Source organism: Pseudophryne corroboree, chromosome 8 (assembly GCF_028390025.1).
Source record: "Pseudophryne corroboree isolate aPseCor3 chromosome 8, aPseCor3.hap2, whole genome shotgun sequence".
NCBI lineage: Eukaryota > Metazoa > Chordata > Amphibia > Anura > Myobatrachidae > Pseudophryne > Pseudophryne corroboree.
Genome location: NC_086451.1, coordinates 208476456 through 208502821, shown reverse-complemented (window position 1 = coordinate 208502821; position 26366 = coordinate 208476456). Strand labels below are relative to the sequence as shown.

Sequence of the window (26366 nt, the reverse complement as noted above, 5' to 3'; positions counted from 1 at the left end):
CAGATCCCCAATATCCACTAGGACGTTAGAGAAAAAAAAAACACCTATCAGCAGTGCCATCTTAACAGCATTGTAGGGCCTGGTCAAAGGAATGCACTGGGGCGCCTACACACCCATTCACAGGAACCAAATGTAAAAAAATCATAACATGCTACTCCTGCGGTCCTGCACTGTCTCTCCACGTGCTTCAGTACAGTGAATGGATGTCAGCACTCTGATTTGTGGATAGCTACAGTCTTCCACCAATCAGGCAGGTATAGAATGGTGCCTTGCTGCTCTGATTGTGTGACCACCTCCCAGCCCTTCTCGAAGGCTCTTATAATTGTGGGGTCCTCGGCAGATGCTCAGTGTGCCTGTATGTTAAGATGGCCCTGCCTATCAGCTTCAGCAGTGCAGTTGTAATCAATCACAAGCAGTAGTTATCATCGTCAGTCCATTTGCACTTGCTGCTTACCTCCTGCAAATAATATGGCTTCCTCAGATGTGCTGTATATGCATCTGAATAACTGCCTCCGGGATGCAGTTAAATTGCTGGCAGCCGGGATCCCGGTGATCAGGATACTGACGCCGAAATCCAGAGTGCTGACAATGCCGCCAGCCTGAATCTCGACTCACAGCGGCTATTCCCTTTAGTGGGTGTCCACCTCATCCATAGAGTGGTAATAGAACCTGTGGCGTGTGCTGGCATACTGACAGCCGGGATGCCGTTGTGTGCATACTGACGGCCGGCATCCCGACCGTCTGTATTTCATACTGATCCCCTGCCTGCATCTGGATACATTTATGCAAACTGTAGAGAGGGAGACAGGCGCCCGCTGGTAACACAATCTCAGCGGGTGCCCGTCATCTCCCTCCAGCGATGGGGACACATAGCCGGGATAGGTGAGCTGGAGGAGGCGGAACTGCGTTCCGTCTCCAAGTGGAACTGACGGAATGCAGTTCCGCCCCGTTACAGCTCGCTTTAACCCTGCACATCGGTTTCCTAGGCAGACACAAAGAAATTTCACTCAAGATGCATTATGCAATCTGGCATAGTGCTCATTCTACATCAGGCCCTTATTGTTTTGTATACTTAAATTACAATTCTTTTTCTCTTTGAAGAATACTAAATATTTCAGTGGTTTTACGTTTTTGTTTTGTTTTTTCTTTTAATTGCAAGTTCTAGTATCGTAAATGCATTACCAGTCATTGTATATACAGGCTATATAATAAAATTCAGCTTTGTAATGATTGTCTCTAACAAAATATAACTCTTTTCTCCAGGTCTCCCCATCTCAGAAATCCCAGATTCCTTGGTTATGTTACTTTCACTTAAACTGGATAACACCACACCCGGACAGAAGGATTTCAGGGACGTTGGAGTCGCGTTAGGGGTACAGCCCCAGCTCATAGATTGCATGCAAGGGTTTAAAGCATTGCATGCTCATCTGTCTAGCAGCATCTCCTGCACACTGCTCCACCTGGTGCAGACTTTACAGAGACTAGAGTGCGCAGACGCCTTAATCTTAATTTGTACACATTTCAGCCAGTAGCTTTCTGTACTTGTAAACTTGCAGTAATATCACCATGTGTGATTAGCATCAGGGCACAGACAATCGGCTTCATTCTTTGTGAGATCTACATTATGTTTGAAGGCTGATTCATCTTACATTATTACTACACCACTACTGATACTGAGCCTTCATGGTCATGCAGAAGATGTGGAGATATATCTGATTGAGAAGCACCAGGCAACATCCCAGTGAGCAGGATGTTTTAACTGTGCTGTTGACCTTAGTCAGAGGATATTAGAACACCGAAATACTATTCCTGAAGTGGATCCAAAAGCATTAAGGGATTTTCTGTTTGAAGTATTCATCGTTGTTATTTTCTACAGTATGTCCAGTCATGCACTTTGATGCCCATTAATTAGCAGCAGCAAATATAGGCTTTGTCCTGCTGTGAGATGGTGGCCAGCCTTCTCCATCATCTGGACTGGTGTGTTATTTTTGTTTTGTTAATATGCATATTAATTATCCAACTGCATAGTGTACATAAAGGGAATATTGATCATATAAGTTATGAAATCAGACACTTACAGATGTGACCTCATACACCATATGAGGCGGGACACCCGGCATGATTGACCTACTGATATGTGTAGCGTCTCTTTCTTCACATTTGAAGTCTTATTCACATTGCAACGCAGCGAAACACAGCTGAAGGTGCACTCTAAACTCTGTGCTGCGACTTTAACCACACAGGAATTAGTTTTAAAAATATACAAAGTCACAGATGAAGCACAACAGGAGTTGGCTTGAGAAGAAGCTGCATCATACCACTATGTAATCAGATTCAGACTCGTTTGCTCACAGATATACAAATGTTTCACATTAAATAGATCAGTTCAATCTTTCAAAGTAGTTTTGACGCCTCCCATTGTTTTATTTGTGTGAATAAGATGCATATTTCGAGCTTTAAAGAAGCTGGGCATGGGCGAGCTGCCATGATCTGGTGCACTGAGAGAAATTGTTCGGCGCAACTGGAGCGCCAGTAAATGAGGACACGTCTGTAGATACTTTCAGTCTAGTTTGATTGATGTAACTTCAACTGTTATTAGTGTAGATGATACAAATGACATCAACACAACCCCATTGAAAAGTACATGTATATTTGTACCAAAAACCTTTTCTTAGGTTGGCTGGAGTAATACATTGCAGTGAGAGTAGTACCCCTTTTCCACTAGCTTTTTAAACACGGGTAAATGTGCGGGGGCACGCATTTACCCGTGTTTTTCCCTAGTGGAAAAGGGTCCCCCTGCAGATTCCCGGATCAAGTGATCCAGGTATCCTACCGGGGTAGCTAGCCGGGTTGAACACGTGTTCAACCCAGTAAGCTGTCTAGTGTGCTCCCGTTCACAGTGTATGGGAGGGCGGGGCTAGGAGATCATGTGATCTCCCAGCACCGCCCCTGCCGCGTCATCAGCAGCGTCATCAACCCGGCAATATGCTGCGACCCGTGCTACAGAGGTGGAAATGTACCAGATTAATAACAGCAATGCACTGTAGAAAATACACCATAGTCCAGTATAAGGTAAACATATGTATAATGTATAATTCAAGTGCACAGTCTGGAACCTGATCCTTAGAGCAGAAGGTGGGACCCCAGGCAGTAGGGCCCACCAGTGGTTTCTCCTGTACCCCTGTGGGCCAGTCCAAGCCTGGTAGGATGTGTATGCTGTGGCATCAGAGAGCTGAGGGTATATTTACTAAAATGGGAGTTCTATTTAAGATGGGATGTTGCCCATAGCAACCAATCAGATTCCAGGTATTATCTTCTAGAAGGTGCTAGATAAATGAGAAGTAAAATCTGATTGGTTGCTATGGCCATCTTAAATAGAACTCCCATTTTAGTAAATTTACCCTCTGGAGTTAACAAAAAGAATAGCAGCAAGATTGGGATGAACCACTAAAATGAACCATGTTTCAAAATCCACTGTGGAATATTTAAATTCAAAGGTAGAGTATATAATTACAGACCACCAAGCCTTAGGACAACTAGAGATTTTTTATCTCTAGTATATATTGTATTATACAGTATATTGTAACCCTACCACCACCCAGCAGGGGGCAAGTTACCAGTGAGAATATATCAGTAATGTTAGCAACAAGCTAGGACTCCAGTCACCTTAAATACTGTGTGGATAGATATATATATATATATATATATATATATATATATATATATACTTTATTATGAGTATAATTTGAGTATAATTGTGTGTTATTGACCTTTTACTTTATTCCCATTTACTAGATGTGTATGTGGTTACTGAGCACATGGTGCCATTGCTGGTTAGGAATTATTCTACACTTGAAATTTCAACAGTTCGACTTCTATTCAGTATGTTAGTGACCAAATTGATGTTAAAGGGTTAGAGAACATTTCTGTCTGGTAGTAACCAGATTAATTGTAGCTGTGATTGTAATTATCATAATCAATGTCTTTACAGCAAAAATAGTGTTTTGAATAGTGTGTTAATTCACTTTGTATTCTACTGAGTGATATACTTGTTTGTGTATTTGGTGTGTCCCACAGTTTTATAAATCATGTTTTTCTCCTGTATTAATGAATCTGTATTATGCCAAAACATTGGAGCCATTTGATTATAGGTAATTTAATTTATGGTGTTAACATAAAATATTGTATCATATGGTAAAGAACACAGGGAATGGAAAAATGTTAGATCCATATGACTTTTTACAAAGTTTTGTTAGCTGTTATGAGTTCATAGTGTCAGTATTTAAAAATGATGTTTGCATTGTTACTAATGTAATAAATATAATCCATGGACATGTCACGGCTGACAGAGTATGTATACACTGTGCATAATACAGAATATTGTGTATGGTGATATTTTCTTTTATACGTACAAACAAGGTTCATAATATATTAATGATGCATTTTAAACTATTTTCTCATACGTCCTAGAGGATGCTGGGGACGACATCGAGACCATGGGGTATAGACGGGATCCGCAGGAGACATGGGCACTCTAAAGACTTTTCATTGGGTGTGAACTGGCTCCTCCCTCTATGCCCCTCCTCCAGACCTCAGTTTTAGAAATGTGCCCAGGTCGACTGGATGCACTCTGAGGACCTCTACTGAGTTTCTCTGAAAAGACTTAGGTTTTTTATTTTCAGGGAGATCTGCTGGCATCAGACTCCCTGCTTCGTGGGACTGAGGGGGCAGAAGCAGAACCAACCTCCTCAGAGTTTCATGGCTCTGCTTCTGGCTGACAGGACACCATTAGCTCCTGAAGGGAACTGAACGCTAGCTGTGTCTAGATGCTCACTCCCACAGCACGCCATAACCCCCCTCACAGCCAGAAGACAGGTGAGTATAAGAAGAATGATCTTCTAACAAGTAAGTGACGGCTGAGGTGTGGCGCGGCTGGCGGGAGCACAGCGCGCCATTGCTGCCCACACACACAAGCACTATAGGGTGCAGGGCGCGGGGGGGGGATGCCCTGAGCAGCAAGAAATATACCTCAAACTGGCTAAAAGGTGGCATAAGTTGCCGCTGGCACAGCCCTACCCCGCCAGTATAAATATTACAGTGTTTGTATGAATGTAAGGATGCGCCATTGCGGGGGCGGAGCTTCTTCCTCAGGTAGCCAGCACACTACTCAGCGCCATTTTCTCTTCTCAGGCTGCAGAGAACACGCAGGTCCTCTCCTTCACTTCTGACAAGTACAGGGTGCTATTAAGGGGGGGGGCACAAAGCAATTGTGGTGCATTTGATAGTGTATATTACTATTTAAACAAAGCTGTTAGGCTGTGGACATACTGTGTCCACAGGGAATACTGGCGCTGGGATTGTGAACTGGCTGCTCCTATCCTGTGTCCCTCTGACAGATTTTACTGTGGGTCTGTCCCCAAAATAAGTCCTAGTGTGTCTGTTGGTGTGCTGTACACGTGTGAGGCATGTCTGAGGCAGGGAGTTCCTCCCCGGAGGAAGCCATTTTAGGGACACAGAGTTGTAATGTGGTGGCGCTACCGGCACACCAAGAGCCTGCATGGGTGAAAGAGATACGTGACAGTATGCATCTGATTAACCGTAGATTAGATAAGTCTGAATCTAAGGCTGCATGCTGGAGAAAATCTGTGGAAGATGTGATTTTTCAGGATGCTGTTATTCCTTATGCGTGCGGCCCCTCTGGATCACATAAGAGACCATTTGCTTATGTTGTAAACACTGATACCGACACGGAGTCTGACTCTTGTGTCGACGATAGTGAATCCAGGGAGATAGATCATAAATTGGCAAAAAATATACAATATATGATTGTGGCTATAAGGGACGTGTTGGAGGTTACAGAAACCACTCCTGTACCTCAGGAGAAGGCGTATTTATGCAAGGAAAAGAAGTCCAAAGTCACGTTCCCCCCTTCACACAAACTAAATGCTCTGTTTGAAGAGATATGGGTGAATCCTGATAAAAGATTTCGTATTCCCAAAAGGATTCAAATAGCTTACCCTTTCCCGGCTGAGGAAAAGTGGGAGTCATCCCCTGTGTTAGACAGTGCACTTTCCAGGTTGAAAAATGGTCAGAAAGCGTGTCATCAGAAATTGACACGATTGATAAAGATGAGATACTCCTTAAGTTAGGGAATATCAAAGACGCTGCCGCCTACATGCTGGAATCAATGAAGGATATTGGACTCTTGAGTTCACAAGCCGCCACCATGGCAGTATCGGCTAGGCGGGCATTGTGGATTCGCCAGTGGAACGCGGATGCAGATTCCAAAAGAAACATGGAGGCTCTCCCATATAAAGGTGAGGCCTTATTTGGCGATGGCCTGGATGCGTTAGTCTCGACGGCTACCGCAGGTAAGTCGACATTTTTGCCCTCTGCGCCTGCACCGGCAAAAAAGACCTGTCACCCGCAAATGCAGTCCTTTCGGCCCAATAAATACAAAAAGACGAGAGGTTCCCCCTTCTTTGCAGGAAGGGGAAAGAAGACCACAGCGGCTCCAGGTTCCCAAGAGCAGAAGTCTACCCCTACTTCTGCCAAACCCCCAGCATGACGCGGGGCCCCCTAGCGGGAGGCCGCTCGGGTGGGGGCACGTCTCAGACTCTTCAGCCAGGATTGGATTCTGTCTGGCCTGGATCCCTGGGTGTTGCAAATAGTATCCCAGGGGTACAAGGTGGAGTTTCAAGACGTTCCCCCATGCCGATTTTTCAAATCGACCTTGCCAGTTTCTCCGCCAGAGAGAGAAGCAGTAACAGCGGCAATCCAAAAATTATGTCAAGACCAGATCATAGTGCTGGTACATTTGTCACAACAAGGGAGAGGTTTTTATTCAAGCCTCTTTGTGGTTCCGAAGCCGGACGGCTCGGTCAGACCGATCCTAAATCTAAAGGATCTGAATGGTTACCTAAAAAGGTTCAAGTTCAAGATGGAATCACTTCGGGCAGTGATTGCCAGTCTGGACGAGGGGGACTACTTAGTGTCGGAGGACATAAAGGATGCTTACCTGCATGTTCCCATTTATCCTCCTCACCAGGTTTTTCTGAGATTCGTGGTTCAGGATTTCCCTTACCAATTCCAGACGTTACCTTTTGGTTTCTCCACGGCGCCGAGGGTATTCACCAAGGTGATGGCAGAGATGATAGTTCTCTGTCAGAAAGGAGTCAATATAATTCCTTTTCTGGACGACCTCCTGATAAAGGCGAGATCCAGGGAGCAGTTGTTACAAAACATATCACTCTCTCTGTCAATACTCCAACAATACGGGTGGATCATAAATTACCCAAAGTCACAGTTGGAACCGACGACAAGGTTGTCTTTCCTCGGGATGATTCTGGACACAGAAGTTCAGAGAGTATTTCTTCCGCTGGAAAAGGCTCTGGAAATCCAGAAAATGGTAAAACAGATATTGAAACCATCAGTGTCGATCCATCAGTGCATTCGGTTGTTGGGGAAGATGGTGGTGGCCTACGAGGCCATACAGTTTGGCAGGTTCCATGCCAGAGTATTCCAGTGGGACCTGTTGGACAAGTGGTCGGGGTCACACCTACACATGCACAGAAAGATAATCCTGTCGTCAAAAACCAGGATTTCGCTCCTGTGGTGGTTACACAGCTCTCACCTACTAGAGTGACGCAGGTTCGGGATTCAGGACTGGGTCCTGGTAACCACGGATGCAAGTCTCCGAGGCTGGAGAGCAGTCTCTCAGGGAGAAAACTTCCAGGAACGTTGGTCACAACAGGAAGCCTGCCTTCACATAAACGTTCTGGATCTAAGAGCCATTTACAACGGCCTTCAACAAGCGGTACATCTTCAAGACCGTCCCGTGCAGATCCAGGCGGACAATGTAACAGCAGTCGCATACATAAACAGGCAGGGCGGAACGAAAAGCAGAGCGGCAATGGCAGAGGCGACAAAAATCCTCCGCTGGGCAGAAAAACATCTACAAGCTCTGTTGGCAATATTCATTCCGGGAGTAGACAACTGGGAAGCAGACTTCCTCAGCAGACACAATCTCCATCCAGGAGAGTGGGGCCTCCACCAAGAAGTCTTCGCAGAGGTGACAAGTCTTTGGGGAGTTCCTCAAATAGACATGATGGCGTCTTGTCTCAACAAGAAGCTTCAGAGATACTGTTCCAGGTTGAGAGACCCTCAAGCAGTAGCAGTGGATGCACTGGTGACCCAGTTGGTGTTTCCGTCAGTGTATGTCTTCCCTCCACTTCCGCTGATCCCAAAAGTACTCAGAATCATAAGAAAAACAAGGGTTCGAGCAATCTTCTTTGTCCCAGACTGGCCAAGGAGGGCTTGGTACCCAGATCTTCAGCAGTTGCTCATAGGAGATCCTCGGCCTCTTCCTCCTCGAGAGGACCTGCTGCAGCAGGGGCCGCGTGTGTACCAAGACTTACCGCGGCTACTTTTGACGGAATGGCTGTTGAGCGCCGCATCCTGGCCAAGAAAGGTATTCCCGAGGAGGTCATGCCCACCCTTATTCAGGCCAGAAAGGGGGTAACGTCGAAACATTATCACCGTATTTGGAGAAAATATGTATCTTGGTGTGAATCCAAGAAAGCTCCTACGGAAGAGTTTAATTTAGGACGTTTTCTCCATTTTTTTGCAGGATAGTGTGGAGGCGGGCCTCCGATTGGCATCAATCAAGGTCCAGATTTCGGCCTTGTCAGTGTTCTTCCAGAAACAATTGGCCTCTCTTCCAGAGGTTCAGACCTTTGTGAAAGGGGTTCTGCACATCCAGCCTCCATTCGTGCCTCCAGTGGCACCATGGGACCTTAACGTGGTATTGCAGTTTCTTCAATCGGATTGGTTTGAGCCTCTACAAAAGATAGAGTTGAAATTTCTCAGCCATGAAGATAGGGCAGAGTTGAGGACTCGTCAACATTTTCTTCCGAAGGTGATTTCATCTTTCCACATAAACCAACCTATTGTTGTGCCAGTAATTACTGACACATTCACTGAGTCACAATCTCTAGATGTGGTTAGAGCTTTGAAAATCTATGTTGCTAGAACGGCTCGTATACGGAAAACAGAGACTCTATTTGTCCTGTATGATCACAACAAGATTGGCTGTCTTGCTTCCAAGCAGACTATTGCACGTTGGATTAGAAATACGATTCAGCAAGCTCATAGCACAATTCAGCTGGCGCATTCTGCGGCTGGACTGCCGCATCCTAAATCAGTAAAGGCCCACTCCACTAGGAAGGTGGGCTCATCCTGGGCGGTTCCCCGGGGGATCTCGGCATTACAACTTTGCCGAGCAGCTACTTGGTCAGGTTCAAACACATTTGCTAAGTTCTACAAGTTTGACACCTTGGCCGATGAGGACCTCAAGTTTAGTCAATCGGTGCTGCAGGGTCATCCACACTCTCCCGCTCGTATTGGAGCTTTGGTATAGACCCCATGATCTTGATGTCGTCCCCAGCATCCTCTAGGACGTATGAGAAAATAGGATTTTGATAACCTACCGGTAAATCCTTTTCTCCTAGTCCGTAGAGGATGCTGGGCGCCTGTCCCAGTGCGTACTTTACCTGCAGTTTAGTTATTAAAGTTACACAAGTTGTATTATCTTGGTTGCAGCATGTTGCTGCAATTGGTTCATGCCTGTTGGCGTGTGTTATGTTGAATGCCATGTGTGCGGCATGGTTGAGGGTGTGAGTTGGTAGATATCTCACCACTAGTTAAGTAATTCCTTTCCTCGAAATGTCAGTCTCCCTGGGCACAGTTCCTACAACTGAGTTCTGGAGGAGGGGCATAGAGGGAGGAGCCAGTTCACACCCAATGAAAAGTCTTTAGAGTGCCCATGTCTCCTGCGGATCCCGTCTATATGCCATGGTCTTGATGTCGTCCCCAGCATCCTCTACGGATTAGGAGAAAAGGATTTACGGGTAGGTTATCAAAATCCTATTTCTCTGACGTCCTAGTGGATGCTGGGAACTCCAAAAGGACCATGGGGAATAGCGGCTCCGCAGGAGACTGGCGCCCAGCATCCACTACGGACTACGAGAAATAGATTTACCGGTGAGTAAAATCTTATTTTCTCTGACGTCCTAGTGGATGCTGGGAACTCCGAAAGGACCATGGGGACTAAGGGGAGAAGAAGCGAACCTACCTGCTTGCAGCTAGCTTGGGCTTCTTAGGCTACTGGACACCATTAGCTCCAGAGGGATCGACCGCATGGAACTGGCCTTGGTGTTCGGTCCCGGAGCCGCGCCGCCGTCCCCCTTACAGAGCCAGAAGCAAGAAGAGGTCCGGAAAATCGGCGGCAGAAGACATCAGTCTTCACCAAGGTAGCGCACAGCACTGCAGCTGTGCGCCATTGCTCCTCATACACACTTCACACTCCGGTCACTGAGGGTGCAGGGCGCTAGGGGGGGGCGCCCTGAGCAGCAATAAAAACACCTTGGCTGGCAAAAATACCACAATATATAGCCCCAGAGGCTATATATGTGATAATTACCCCTGCCAGAATCCATAAAAAAGCGGGAGAATAGTCCGCGAAAAAGGGGCGGAGCTATCTCCTTCAGCACACTGGCGCCATTTCTCCCTCACAGCTCCGCTGGAAGGAAGCTCCCTGGCTCTCCCCTGCAGTCTACACTACAGAAAAGGGTAAAAAAGAGAGGGGGGCACTAAATTTAGGCGCAGTATATATATATAACAGCAGCTATAGGGGACATAATTCAGTTAGTCACTGCATTATATAGCGCTCTGGTGTGTGCTGGCATACTCTCACTCTGTCTCCCAAAAGGGCTTTTGGGGGTCCTGTCCTCTGTTAGAGCATTCCCTGCGGGGTCGACACCTGTGTGGATGGACTTATGGAAGGAATTACGTGACAGTGTCAGCTCCTTACATAAAAGGTTTGACGACATAGGACAGCCGGCTTCTCAGCTTGTGCCTGTCCAAGCGTCTCAAATGTCATCAGGGGCTGTAAAACGCCCGCTACCTCAGATGACAGATACAGATGTCGACACGGATACCGACTCCAGTGTCGACGACGATGAGACTAGTGTACCCTCCAATAGGTCCACCCGTTACATGATTGAGGCAATGAAAAATGTATTACACATTTCTGATAATACCCCAGGTACCACAAAAAAGGGTATTATGTTTGGTGAGAAAAAACTACCAGTAGTTTTTCCTGCATCTGAGAAATTAAATGAGGTGTGTGAGGAAGCGTGGTCTTCCCCAGATAAGAAATTAATAGTTTCTAAACGGTTACTGGCAGCGTACCCTTTCCCGCCAGAGGATAGGTCACGTTGGGAAATACCCCCTAGGGTAGATAAAGCGCTGACACGCTTATCAAAAAAGGTGGCACTACCGTCTCCAGATACGGCTGCCCTAAAGGAACCTGCTGATAGAAAGCAGGAAAATACCCTTAAAGCTATATACACACACACCGGAATTATATTGAGACCCGCTATTGCATCGGCTTGGATGTGCAGTGCTGCAGCTGCGTGGTCAGATTCCCTGTCGGATAACATTGATACCATAGATAGGGACAATATTTTGCTGACGATAGAGCATATAAAAGACGCCGTCTTATACATGCGTGATGCACAGAGGGATATTTGCCGGCTGGCATCAAAAATAAGCGCTATGTCCATTGCCGCCAGAAGGGGGTTATGGACTCGGCAATGGTCAGGCGATGCCGACTCGAAGCGGCACATGGAAGTTTTGCCCTATAAAGGGGTGGAACTTTTTGGGGATGGTCTGTCAGACCTCGTTTCCACGGCTACTGCTGGGAAATCGACCTTTTTGCCACAGGCTACCCCACAGCAAAAGAAAGCACCGTATTATCAGGTACAGTCCTTTCGGCCCCAGAAAAATAAGAGGGCTAGAGGCTCATCCTTTCTGCCGAGGGGCAGAGGTAGGGGGAAAAAGCTGCAGCACACAGCTAGTTCCCAAGAGCAGAAGTCCTCCCCTGCGTCCGGAAAGTCCACAGCATGACGCTGGGGCTGCTCAGGCGGACCCGGGTACGGTGGGGGCCCGTCTCAGGAATTTCAGCACACAGTGGGCTCTCTCACAGGTGGATCCCTGGGTCCTTCAAGTAGTGTCTCAGGGGTACAGGCTGGAATTCGAGATGTCTCCCCCTGCCGTTTCCTAAAATCTGCCTTACCGGCAACTCCCTCTGCCAGGGAGGCAGTGTTGGTGGCTATTCAAAAACTATATTCACAGCAAGTGATTGTCAAGGTACCCCTCCTTCAACAGGGAAAGGGTTACTATTCCACAATGTTTGTGGTACCGAAACCGGACGGTTCGGTGAGACCCATCTTAAATTTAAAAGCCTTGAACACTTATATCAAAAGGTTCAAGTTCAAGATGGAATCGCTCAGGGCGGTTATTGCGAGCCTGGACGAGGGGGATTACATGGTCTCCCTGGACATCAAGGATGCGTACCTGCATGTCCCTATTTACCCTCCGCACCAGGAGTACCTCAGATTTGTGGTACAGGACTGTCACTATCAGTTCCAGACGCTGCCGTTTGGGTTATCCACGGCACCGAGGGTCTTTACCAAGGTAATGGCCGAAATGATGATACTCCTTCGCAAGAAGGGAGTTTTAATTATCCCGTACTTGGACGATCTCCTGATAAAGGCGAGGTCCAAAGAACAGTTGGTAGTGGGGGTAGCAATTTCTCGGGAAGTGCTACAACAGCAAGGCTGGATTCTCAATATTCCAAAGTCACAGCTGGTCCCGACGACACGTCTTCTGTTCCTGGGAATGATTCTGGACACAGACCAGAAAAGAGTGTTTCTTCCAGTGGAAAAAGCTGAGGAGTTGTCATCTCTAGTCAGAGACATCCTAAAACCAGGACAGGTGTCGGTACATCAATGCACCCGAGTCCTGGGAAAAATGGTAGCTTCGTACGAAGCAATCCCATTCGGAAGGTTCCACGCAAGGACGTTCCAGTGGGACCTGTTGGACAAATGGTCCGGGTCCCATCTCCAGATGCAACAGCGGATAACCCTGTCGGCAAGAACCAGGGTGTCGCTGCTGTGGTGGCTGCAGAGGGCTCATCTACTAGAGGGCCGCAGATTCGGAATACAGGACTGGGTCCTGGTGACCACGGATGCCAGCCTTCGGGGCTGGGGTGCAGTCACACAGGGAAGAAATTTCCAAGGACTGTGGTCAAATCGGGAGATTTCGCTTCACATAAATATTCTGGAGCTAAGGGCCATTTACAATGCCCTAAGCCAAGCAAGGCCCCTGCTTCAGAACCAGCCGGTACTGATCCAATCAGACAACATCACGGCGGTCGCCCATGTAAACAGACAGGGCGGCACAAGAAGCAGGATGGCGATGGCAGAAGCCACAAGGATTCTCCGATGGGCAGAGAATCATGTGTTGGCACTGACAGCAGTGTTCATTCCGGGAGTGGACAACTGGGAAGCAGATTTCCTCAGCAGGCACGACCTCCACCCGGGAGAATGGGGACTTCATCCAGAAGTCTTCCAAATGCTGGTAGACCGTTGGGAAAGACCACAGGTGGACATGATGGCGTCCCGCCTCAACAAAAAGTTGAAAAGATATTGCGCCAGGTCAAGGGACCCTCAGGCGATCGCTGTGGACGCTCTAGTGACACCGTGGGTGTACCAGTCGGTTTATGTGTTTCCTCCTCTGCCTCTCATTCCCAAGGTACTGAGAATAATAAGAAAGCGAGGAGTGAAAACTATACTCGTGGTTCCGGATTGGCCAAGAAGAGCTTGGTACCCGGAACTTCAAGAGATGCTTGCAGAGGACCCTTGGCCTCTGCCGCTCAGACAAGACCTGCTGCAGCAGGGACCCTGTCTGTTCCAAGGCTTACCGCGGCTACGTTTGACGGCATGGCGGTTGAACACCGGATCCTAAAGGAAAAGGGCATTCCGGAGGAAGTCATCCCTACCCTGATCAAAGCCGGGAAGGATGTCACCGCAAAACATTATCACCGCATTTGGCGAAAATATGTTGCGTGGTGTGAGGCCAAGAAGGCCCCGACAGAGGAATTTCAGCTGGGTCGATTCCTGCATTTCCTGCAAGCAGGGGTGACGTTGGGCCTCAAATTGGGGTCCATTAAGGTCCAGATTTCGGCTCTGTCGATTTTCTTCCAAAAAAAACTGGCTTCACTGCCTGAAGTTCAGACGTTTGTCAAAGGAGTTCTGCATATTCAGCCTCCTTGTGTGCCCCCAGTGGCACCTTGGGATCTCAATGTGGTTTTGGAATTCTTGAAATCACATTGGTTCGAGCCACTTAAGACTGTGGATTTGAAATATCTCACGTGGAAAGTGGTCATGTTGTTGGCCCTGGCTTCGGCCAGGCGAGTATCAGAATTGGCGGCTTTGTCTTGTAAAAGTCCTTATCTGATTTTCCATATGGATAGGGCAGAGTTGAGGACTCGTCCTCAGTTTCTCCCGAAGGTGGTCTCAGCTTTTCACTTGAACCAACCTATTGTGGTGCCTGCGGCTACTAGGGACTTGGAGGATTCCAAGTTACTGGACGTAGTCAGGGCCCTGAAAATGTATGTTTCCAGGACGGCTGGAGTCAGGAAAACTGACTCGCTGTTTATCCTGTATGCACCCAACTAGCTGGGTGCTCCTGCTTCTAAGCAGTCTATCGCGCGCTGGATTTGTAGCACAATTCAGCTGGCGCATTCTGCGGTGGGATTACCGCAGCCTAAATCAGTAAAAGCCCATTCCACAAGGAAGGTGGGCTCATCTTGGGCGGCTGCCCGAGGGGTCTCGGCTTTACAACTTTGCCGAGCTGCTACTTGGTCAGGGGCAAACACGTTTGCAAAATTCTACAAATTTGATACCCTGGCTGAGGAGGACCTGGAGTTCTCTCATTCGGTGCTGCAGAGTCATCCGCACTCTCCCGCCTGTTTGGGAGCTTTGGTATAATCCCCATGGTCCTTACGGAGTCCCCAGCATCCACTAGGACGTCAGAGAAAATAAGAATTTACTCACCGGTAATTCTATTTCTCGTAGTCCGTAGTGGATGCTGGGCGCCCATCCCAAGTGCGGATTGTCTGCAATACTTGTAAATAGTTATTGTTACTATAATCGGGTTGTTATTGCGAGCCATCTGTTCAGAGGCTCCATTGTTATCATACTGTTAACCGGGGTTCCTATCACGAGTTATATGGTGTGATTGGTGTGGCTGGTATGAGTCTTACCCGGGATTCAAAAATCCTTCCTTATTGTGTCTGCTCTTCCGGGCACAGTTCCTAACTGAGGCTTGGAGGAGGGTCATAGGGGGAGGAGCCAGTGCACACCAGATAGTCCTGAATCTTTCTTTAGAGTGCCCAGTCTCCTGCGGAGCCCGTCTATTCCCCATGGTCCTTACGGAGTCCCCAGCATCCACTACGGACTACGAGAAATAGAATTACCGGTGAGTAAATTCTTATTTCTCTAACGTCCTAGTGGATGCTGGGAACTCCGTAAGGACCATGGGGAATAGCGGCTCCGCAGGAGACAGGGCACATCTAAAGAAAGCTTTAGGATCACCTGGTGTGCACTGGCTCCTCCCCCTATGACCCTCCTCCAAGCCTCAGTTAGATTTTCTGTGCCCGACGAGAAGGGTGCACACTAGGGGCTCTCCTGAGCTCTTTGTGAAAGTTTTAGTTTAGGTTTATTATTTTCAGTGAGACCTGCTGGCAACAGGCTCACTGCATCGAGGGACTAAGGGGAGAAGAAGCGAACTCACCTGCGTGCAGAGTGGATTGGGCTTCTTAGGCTACTGGACATTAGCTCCAGAGGGACGATCACAGGTTCAGCCTGGATGGGTCACCGGAGCCGCGCCGCCGGCCCCCTTACAGAGCCAGAAGAGCGAAGAGGTCCGGAAAAATCGGTGGCAGAAGACTTTCCTGTCTTCAGATAAAGGTAGGCGCACAGCACCGCAGCTGTGCGCCATTGCTCTCAGCACACTTCACACTCCGGTCACTGAGGGTGCAGGGCGCTGGGGGGGCAGCGCCCTGAGACGCAATAAATCGATAGAAAACCTTTTATGGCTAAAATAAATGCATCACATATAACTCCTGGGCTATATGGATGCATTTAACCCCTGCCAAAACATACATGAAAACGGATGATAAGGACGCCGAGAAAGGGGCGGAGCCTATCTCCTCAGCACACTGGCGCCATTTTCCCTCACAGCTCAGTTGGAGGGAAGCTCCCTGGCTCTCCCCTGCAGTCACTACACTACAGAAAGGGGTTAAAAAAGAGAGGGGGGCACAAATTAGGCGCAGTATAAACAATACAGCAGCTATAAAGGGAAAAACACTTATATAAGGTTATCCCTGTATATATATAGCGCTCTGGTGTGTGCTGGCAAACTCTCCCTCTGTCTCCCCAAAGGGCTAGTGGGGTCCTGTCCTCTATCAGAGCATTCCCTGTGTGTGTGCTGTGTGTCGGTACGTTTGTGTCGACATGTATGAGGAGAAAAATGATGAGGAGACGGAGTAGAGTGTCTGTAATAGTGTTGTCACCCCCTGGGGGGTCGACACCTGAGTGGATGTACTGTTGAAATTGCGTGACAGTGTCAGCTTTGTATAAAAGACAGTGGTTGACATGAGACAGCCGGCTACTCAGCTTGTGCATGTCCAGACGTCTCATACAGGGGCTCTAAAGCGCCCGTTACCTCAGATACAGACGCCGACACGGATACTGACTCCTGTGTCGACGGTGAAGAGACAACCGTGATTTCCAATAGGGCCACACATTGCATGATTGAGGCAATGGAAAAAGTTTACACTCTTCTGATAATATAAATACCACCAAAAAAAAAAGGGGTATTATGTTTGGTGAGGAAAAACTTCCTGTAGTTTTCCTGAATCTGAGAAATAAAATGAGGTGTGTGATGATGCGTGGGTTTCCCCCCGATAACAATTGATAATTTCTAAAAAGTTATTGGCAGTATACCTTTTCCCGCCAGAGGTTAGGGTGCGTTGGGAAACACCCCCTAGGGGGGATAAGGCGCTCACACGCTTGTAAGAACAAGGGCTCTACCCTCTCTGGAGATGGCCGCCCTTAGGGATCCTGCTGATAGAAAGCAGGAGGGTATCCTAAAATGTATTTACACACATACTGGTGTTATACTGCGACCAGCAATCGCCTCAGCCTGGATGTGCAGTGCTGGGTTGGCGTGGTCGGATTCCCTGACTGGAAATTTGATATCCTAGATAAGGACAGTATATTATTGCCTATAGAGCAATTAAAAGATGCATTTCTATATATGCATGATGCACAGCGGAATATTTGCCGACTGGCATCAAGTATAAGTGCGTTGTCCAATTATACCAGTAAAGTGGTCAGGTGATGCGGATTCCAAACGGCATTTGGAAGTATTGCCTTAACAAAAAAGGGGATGTACCCCAGGTCGCCTCTCAAAATAAGACGCCGTATTATCAGGCGCAGTCCTGGTTGGCAAGCGGACAAAAGGGTTCCTCTTTTCTGCTCGTGACAGAGGGAGAGGAAAATGGCTGCAGAGATCAGCCAGTTCCAAGGAACAGAAACTCTTTTCCGCCTCTGCCAAGCCCTCAGTATGACGCTAGGGCTTTACAAGTTCAGGCACGGTGGGGTCCCGTTCTCAATGAATTTCAGTGCGCAGTGGGCTCACTCGCAAGTAGACCCCTGGATCCTTCAGGTAATATTTCAGGGGTACAAATTGGAATTCGAGACGTATCCCCCTCGTCGTTTCCAAAGGTCTGTTTTACCGACGTCTCCCGCTGACAGGGAGACAGTTTTGGAAACCATTCACAAGCTGTATTCCCAGCAGGTGATAATCAAGATACCCCTCCTGCAACAGGGAACGGGGTATTATTCCACACTATTGTGGTACCGAAGCCAGACGGCTCGGTGAGACCGATTTTAAAATCTAAAATCTAAAATCTTTGAACACTTGCATACAGAGGTTCAAATTCAAAATTGAGTCACTCAGAGCAGTGATTGCAAACCTGGAAGAAGGGGACTACATGATGTCTCGGGACATCAAGGATGCTTACCTTCATGTCAAAATTTACCCTTCTCACCAAGGGTATTTCAGGTTATGGTACAGAACTGTCACTATCAGTTCGGACGCTGCCGTAGGGATGGTCCACGGCACCCCGGGTCTTTACCAAGGTAATGGCCGAAATGATATCCCTTCGAAGGAAGGAAATTTTAGTTATCCCTTACTTGGACGATTCCCTGATAAGGGTAAGATCCAGGGAACACTTGGAAGTCGGTGTAGCACTATCTCAGGTAGTGTTGCGGCAGCACGATTGGATTCTCAATATTCCAAAATCGCAGCTGGTTCCGACGACTTGTCTTCTGTTCCTAGGGATGATCCTGGACACAGTCCAGAAAGAAGGTGTTTCTCCCGGAGGAGAAAGCCAGGGAGTTATCCGAGCTAGTCAGGAACCTCCTAAAACCGAACCAAGTCTCAGTGCATCAATGCACAAGGGTTCTGGGTAAAAATGGTGGCTTCCTACGAAGCAATCCCATTCGGCAGATTCCACGCAAGACTTTCCAGTGGAACCTACTGGACAAATGGTCCGGGTCGCATCTTCAGATGCTTCAGCGGATAACCCTGTCACCGGGGACAAGGGTATCCCTCCTGTGGTGGTTGCAGAGTGCTCATCTTCTAGAGGGCCGCAGATTCGGCATTCGGGACTGGGTCCTGGTGGCCACGGATGCCAGCCTGCGAGGCTGGGGAGCAGTCACACAGGGAAGGAATTTCCAGGGCTTATGGTCAAGCCTGGAGACATCTCTTCATATAAACATTCTGGAACTAAGGGCCATTTACAATGCCCTAAGTCAAGCGAAACCCCTGCTTCAGGGTCAGGCGGTATTGATCCAATCGGACAACATCACGTCAGTCGCCCACGTAAACAGACAGGGCGGCACGGGAAGCAGGGGGGCAATGGCAGAAGCTGCAAGGATTCTTCGCTGGGCGGAAGATCATGTGATAGCACTGTCAGCAGTGTTCATTCCGGGAGTGGACAACTGGGAAGCAGACTTCCTCAGCAGACACGATCTACACCCGGGAGAGTGGGGACTTCATCCAGAAGTCTTCCACATGATTGTGAACCGTTGGAAAAAACCAAAGGTGGATATGATGGCGTCCCGCCTCAACAAAAAACTGGACAGGTATTGCGCCAGGTCAAGAGACCCTCAGGCAATAGCTGTGGACGCTCTGGTAACACCGTGGGTGTTCCAGTCAGTGTATGTGTTCCCTCCTCTGCCTCTCATACCAAAAGTACTGAGAATTATACGGCAAAGGGGAGTAAGAACGATACTCGTGGCTCCGGATTGGCCAAGAAGAACTTGGTATCCGGAACTTCAAGAGATGCTCACGGACGAACCGTGGCCTCTACCTCTAAGAAAGGACCTACTCCAGCAGGGGCCTTGTTTGTTCCAAGACTTACCGCGGCTGCGTTTGACGGCTTGGTGGTTGAACGCCGGATCCTGAAGGAAAAAGGCATTCCAGATGAAGTCATCCCTACCCTGGTCAAGGCCAGGAAGGACGTAACCGCAAAACATTATCACCGCATTTGGCGAAAATATGTTGCGTGGTGGGAGGCCAAGAAGGCCCCTACAGAGGAATTTCAACTGGGTCGTTTCCTCCATTTCCTGCAAACAGGACTGTCTATGGGCCTAAAATTAGGGTCCATTAAGGTTCAATTTTCGGCCCTGTCGATTTTCTTCCAAAAGGAACTGGCTTCAGTGCCTGAAGTTCAGACATTTGTAAAAGGGGTACTGCATATACAGCCTCCTTTTGTGCCTCCAGTGGCACCTTGGGATCTCAATGTTGTGTTGAATTTCCTAAAGTCACATTGGTTTGAACCACTCACCACTGTGGACTTAAAATATCTCACATGGAAGGTGACGATGCTGTTAGCCCTGGCTTCAGCCAGGCGTGTGTCAGAATTGGCGGCTTTATCATATAAAAGCCCTTATTTAATATTTCATTCTGACAGGGCAGAATTGAGGACTTGTCCTCAATTTCTACCTAAGGTGGTTTCTGCATTTCACATGAAGCAACCTATTGTGGTACCTGCGGCTACTAAGGACTTGGAGGATTCCAAGTTGCTTGACGTGGTCAGGGCCCTGTAAATATATGTTTCCAGGACGGCTGGAGTCAGAAAATCTGACTCGCTGTTTATCCTGTATGCACCCAACAAACTGGGTGCTCCTGCTTCTAAGCAGACGATTGCTCGTTGGATTTGTAGTACAATTCAGCTTGCACATTCTGTGGCAGGCCTGCCACAGCCAAAAATCTTAAAATGCCCACTCCACAAGGAAGGTGGGCTCATCTTGGGCAGCTGCCCGAGGGGTCTCGGCTTTACAACTTTGCGGAGCAGTTATTTGGTCAGGAGCAAATACGTTTGTAAAATTCTACAAATTTGATACCCTGGCTGAGGAGGACCTGGAGTTCTCTCATTCGGTGCTGCAGAGTCATCCGCACTCTCCCGCCCGTTTGGGAGCTTTGGTATAATCCCCATGGTCCTTACGGAGTTCCCAGCATCCACTAGGACGTTAGAGAAAATAAGAATTTACTTACCGATAATTCTATTTCTCGTAGTCCGTAGTGGATGCTGGGCGCCCATCCCAAGTGCGGATTGTCTGCAATACTGGTACATAGTTATTGTTACCAAAAAATTCGGGTTATTGTTGTAGTGAGCCATCTTTTATAGAGGCTTCTCTATTATCATGCTGTTAACTGGGTTCAGATCACAAGTTGTACAGTGTGATTGGTGTGGCTGGTATGAGTCTTACCCGGGATTCAAAATCCTTCCTTATTGTGTACGCTCGTCCGGGCACAGTATCCTAACTGAGGCTTGGAGGAGGGTCATAGGGGGAGGAGCCAGTGCACACCAGGTGATCCTAAAGCTTTCTTTAGATGTGCCCTGTCTCCTGCGGAGCCGCTATTCCCCATGGTCCTTACGGAGTTCCCAGCATCCACTACGGACTACGAGAAATAGAATTATCGGTAAGTAAATTCTTATTTTTTTTGTACTTACTGTGATTTGAACCTTTTATATTATATACAGCGATATTCTCTATATACTTCTGTACTAGAGGATTTTGCCAGATATTTGACATTCTTGTACCGAAACAAAAAGTTTTCTAAATAAAACATGGAGATTGTTGTTTTCCATTAAACCCTAAAGTTATGTCAGATATGTTTACATATGTTTTGTAAAAGGGGATTAGAAGAACCAAAGCAGCACAGGAACATGCTGAATTCACTCAATAAATCTAACATTAAATAGGAAAATACCTGCTTCTCATAGTGCTTATGGCATGCACATCTTATCTTCACATTTGTTATGGGGGTTCACAGTGGCTTTTGCTGGGGTGCAACATTTTGTATCTTCTGGTAGTTGGATGTTTCTCTCTGAGTGAGGTAATCACATAGTGGATAATTCAGATTTGGGATCACAAAAAAAATAAAAAAAACAGAGTTTATACAGCGTAACTACACCTTAGCATTTAGGGCAGATTTACATGGCCTTATTCAGAGTCAGCCTAAAATACCATTTGCCTTTTTTTGCTTCAAGTCGCATTTTTTTGGCATTTGCAATATGCATTTTTATTTCAAGGCTGAAACATGATTTGAGGCTCTGCACTGATGGGGGTTACTGGGGCTGGAATAGACATGGAGTCGCTGAAAATAGGATTTTGGTACTTACCAGGTAAATCCTTTTCTTTGAATCCATAGGAGAAACTGGAGTACTCTTGGGATATGGCCAGGGCGTTAGCAGTGATAAGCACATTTAAATATTTAAATTAGTAACCCTTGTTAAAGTCGAAAAATATTGCAGTACACACATCACGTACAAACCACACACAGATGGCCTCTGCGCGTGTACTTGTTCTGTCGTGCGTGCACATACTCGCAATTTGCGTATGGTCGCTCCCGCAGTCCTGCGCGTGGTATGGGTATTTATGGTAGAGTTTGTGAACGCATGGAGAGCTATCAAAACATTACATATTTAATCCAAATAGTGCACATTGTACACATAGGCCCTCATTCCGAGTTGATCGGTCGGTATTTTTCATCGCATCGCAATGAAAATCCGCTTAGTACGCATGCGCAATATTCGCACTGCGACTGCGCCAAGTAATTTAACAATGAAGATAGTATTTTTACTCACGGCTTTTTCATCGCTCCGGCGATCGTAATGTGATTGACAGGAAATGGGTGTTACTGGGCGGAAACACGGCGTTTTATGGGCGTGTGGATGAAAACGCTACCGTTTCCGGAAAAAACGCAGGAGTGGCTGGAGAAACGGGGGAGTGTCTGAGCGAACGCTGGGTGTGTTTGTGACGTCAAACCAGGAACGACAAGCACTGAACTGATCGCACAGGCAGAGTAAGGTTGAAGTTACTCAGAAACTGCAAAGTAGTTTGTAATCGCAATATTGCGAATACATCGGTCGCAATTTTAAGAAGCTAAGATACACTCCCAGTAGGCGTAGGCTTAGCGTGTGTAACTCTGCTAAATTCGCCTTGCGACCGATCAACTCGGAATGAGGGCCATAGTCCCCCTGCACCACATCAGAAAGTAACAACAGTTTAAATGATTCCAGAACAAAGGGATTCACCTTTACAGGATAAGAGGGGACAGACTAAGGTAATAAGGTGGTGTTTGGTATCCAGCTGTAGGGTATTTTAAGGGTAACATTCCGGTGTTGGTCTGCGGAAGATCGCATGTTCCTGCGGATAGTTATGTGCAGAAGCAGAATATAGATATAAACTGTATTTACTGTATATTATGTATGCGGCGGGAATCCAGAGGAGACCACCCACAAGAGCAGTTAGGAAAGACATCGCCTACCTTTTCAAATCGACCTATGACCTCTCCTGTACTGTAAATGTGCATTCCTGTGTCCAATGGACAAAGGGATTACAGTATCCATTATATTGCTTTTGGAAGAATTGTATAAATAAAGCCTGCTGCAGCCTGGCCTGGCACAAGACTCACAAAGTTATCTATCAGATGACCGGGGACCGGCCGGGTTGCGCAAGCGATTCCAATCACGTATGTACATTGACTGTAGCCATTTACTCTGTTATATTGTAATGTATTATTTGTATTGTAAACCCCGTTTCAGCAATAATCCACTGTGGTGTCGGAACCCAGCGGTAAAATCACAATTGGTGTTGTGTCCTGATTGCCCTGCTAATGTTTAAAGTGTTTTATCATTGCATTACATTACTGCTAAGGTTTAAAGTGTTTTATCATTGCATTACATTACTGTAAAGGGTTAAAGTGTATCTCTGGGTGTGCGTGCGCTGTGTGTTCTTTGTACCCCCAGCGCGGCGTTTGTACGCAAAGTCCGTACAGTGATACAGTATATAAAGCATGCAGCGTGTGTACTAAGGTTAGCGGCCACAGCGGCTCCATGGTAAAGTGTATTCTAAGTGTATAAGGTATAGCTTTCTTTCCTATAAGATAATCGACATTATCAATTGGGGGCATCGTCCAGTTTTCCACATATCCACAACCTAACAGGTCACAGCAGACTTAACCTATCAGCAAAAGGGTGGACAGGTATCCTACGTATCCTTTTCTTTGTCGGTGGATGCACTGAGAAACCCTATTTATTTGCTGATTAGATGACGTCTGCTCTGTATGGTTTGTAGGGATGCTGGTAGAACTCGTAAGATAAACAGAAAAAAAGTTATTTAAAATCTGTGAAAGTTTTTTTGGCGCAAAAACCTTACAAAGCACCCATATTCTTTGCATACCCTCTTGGTTTTTTTTAAACTCAGGCCTAAAATAACTTCAGGTGCTTGTATAATGTTTGATTTCTTTGTGACAAAGGAAGCCGCATGGTCTGTCCTCCATTTTGGACTAACCACATGGCCTGTCCACCATTTTGTGTAACCCTCATGGATGTGGAAGTGGGAGGAGCAGCGGCCATTTTGGGAAGGTCATTTTTCTAAATAGCTGATTTTCACTGCACAGAATAATCAGCTTTCCTTGGTCACATGAAACACGATTTATGAGTTGCCAATGCATTTATTTAACCCATGCCATAGTCAATTACAAATTGTTTCAATGGGGCCTAATGAAAGTTAATAGGTAGATGAATACTTGATGAAAGAACTACACACAGATAAAAACAAAGTTTTTTTTCCCCTTCTACCTCTAGGATTCAGTTAACTCTGCTTGCTAGTTTAGGATAGCCATTGAAATGCAAATTAACCTGTGTAACTGCTTTTTCTTAGCAGTGAAAAAAAAACCACTTTTACAGGCAGACAAAAGCACATAGCTTTGATATGCAAATTAGAAGCACTGAATGGGTTAATGACTCTCATAGGAGACCAGTGAATGGTACATATATAATATTATTATAATTATGTGTATATTTATATCAGTGTATGTTCTGCAAGATAGCTATCCAATCTGAATCATACCATTTGAATTATTGATTATTGCTAGAATCATTTAAACTTATGTGAAAACCGGAGATATTTGGTGCTATAGAGTTAAAAATAAAAAAAATATTTAAGGAAGTAAGTGTAAGACACACGCAGCCTGGCCTAGTTGTAAAAGTTTATACAGAAGAAACTGTGTGTTGTGTTAAGTGAGCGATTATAATTAATATTGCTCACATTGATAGAATTGTGCGATTTGTGCTATTGCGGACGTACGGTTTTATACACGTGTCTTGGACAAAGTACAAGACTGCGTACGCAGCGTAAGAGACACGCATGATTGCGTGTTTACGCAAATTGCGTTAGAAGTACGCTCGCTAAGTACAAATTACACAATAGTTCGTTTAGTTTAAAGGTGGGACAGTAGCCACGCTACAATAGCACCAAACTACCCGGTTTCTAAAGAAATTTAGTATAAAAACAAAATTTAGTATAAATATATATTTTTTAAATTGCCTCTGGGGGTAAAGCTGCCAACTTGAATGAATCCTAATTTTCTGTACAGAAAATAAAAATAAAGTGTATTTGAGTGAGCGAATGCAGGACTGAGTGGATACTGAACCCAATAACTAGGTGGTCTAGGTGGACACACTGGGTTAGTAGAGGCCTGGTGGCGTAAGGTTCGCAACCCTGCGTTATTAACTAGGTGGTCTTGGTGGACTGAGTGGTATCCCATACAACTCTAGGTGGTTTACAGCAGTCATAGGGCATATAGATAACTAGTATCTATAGGCTGTGCTATTGCATCACATGTCTGTTTGTTCTGCACAGAGCAACGTGATATTATTGTGTCACATGTGCTGTGGAAGAGCATACGCAGACGTGATTGTATAGACAAAGGGGTTTTTCTTTGATAACTTCGGAAAATCTCCCTGGTGGGCTTCACTGGAAAGGGTGAAAGATAGTTATCTAATTTCTCTGTTTTTCACCCTACAAACAATTCCAGTAGAAAGATACCGAAAAGGAAATTTTCACTGCCTCTCTCAGGAAAATATTCCAAACAGAACTTCCACCTAAATAAATTATGGTGTTGTAAGGTCTGATAGGAGCCCTAAGTTGGGTACATTGCCTTTGCTATCAACAGTGTATGGTAGTACTGGCCAGCGTGGGCGCGAGCGAGTGGAAGGCGCTCAGGTATACTTCCACCGTCTACTTATTTGAGTATTTTAGTGTTTGTGGGAATTTTTTAAAGATATTGGAAGAGACCCACAAATATGGGAGCCAGTTGCTCAAGTAAGAGACGTTTAGACAGGGTTCAGGCAGAATTGTGGCCAAAAGGTTTATCATGTGTGAAAAATATGGTTCACACACAGAAGTTTTATGCAATGAGTGGATATGTATGACTAACAATGATAGGGAACCATTCCCTAGGGTGGGCAGCTTTGAACCAGAGGTACTGCAGAATGTAAGCAGTAGTATATGTCTTCTTAAATCCAGAAAAACAAAGGACTAGACATAATGATTGTTTAAAATTATGGCAACAGGAGGGGGATATGTAAAGAGAACAAATTTGCAAAACAGGTTCAAAAACTAGCGGGAATGGGAACACAAACACACAATTGTCGACACAGGTCGAAGGGGAAGAGATGGCTACAGTCAATGGTATATCCGTAAATGATAGTAGTATGCAAAAACAATGTATTAACCCTAATTTTTGCAAGATGTATCCTGTTTTGAAGTCTTTTCAAGGTTATAGGTCACAAGAAGATGAAGGATCCAGCCAAATTCCAGCTCTCCTCCAAACAGTCACTTTGCAGAAAACTCAGGTGGGGCCTGTCCAACCAGGTAGAGCAGTAACAGTATTCCCCAATGAAAGAACTAGTGAGGTCACAGCTACCGGTAAGTGTGAGACAGTTCATTGCACATAGACAACAACACCTCACAGTAAACAGATTAGGAACGGAATGGTAGGATTACACCCTGTCTTGGAAATAGTTACTCCCA

General features: G+C 46.4%; 1 protein-coding gene and 1 long non-coding RNA gene across 5 annotated transcripts in view; one reads left to right on the top strand and one right to left on the bottom strand.

The window, feature by feature from the left end:
• The window catches only part of EDA2R (ectodysplasin A2 receptor), a 272056-nt gene extending 269654 nt beyond the window's left edge, over window positions 1–2402 (top strand). For 3 of the 4 annotated variants that reach the window (XM_063937068.1, XM_063937069.1, XM_063937070.1), the window contains one exon: window positions 1264–2402. In XM_063937068.1, the coding sequence (XP_063793138.1) occupies window positions 1264–1532 (269 nt within the window). In that variant the 3' untranslated portion in view covers window positions 1533–2402. The remainder of the gene's footprint in view (window positions 1–1263) is intronic. The other variant, XM_063937071.1, reaches the window with a different exon arrangement.
• The window catches only part of LOC134948824 (uncharacterized), a 218538-nt gene that overhangs the window by 46953 nt on the left and 145219 nt on the right, over window positions 1–26366 (bottom strand). The window contains exon 2 of the long non-coding RNA XR_010183036.1: window positions 21256–21372. This is a non-coding gene — a long non-coding RNA (uncharacterized LOC134948824). The remainder of the gene's footprint in view (window positions 1–21255; window positions 21373–26366) is intronic.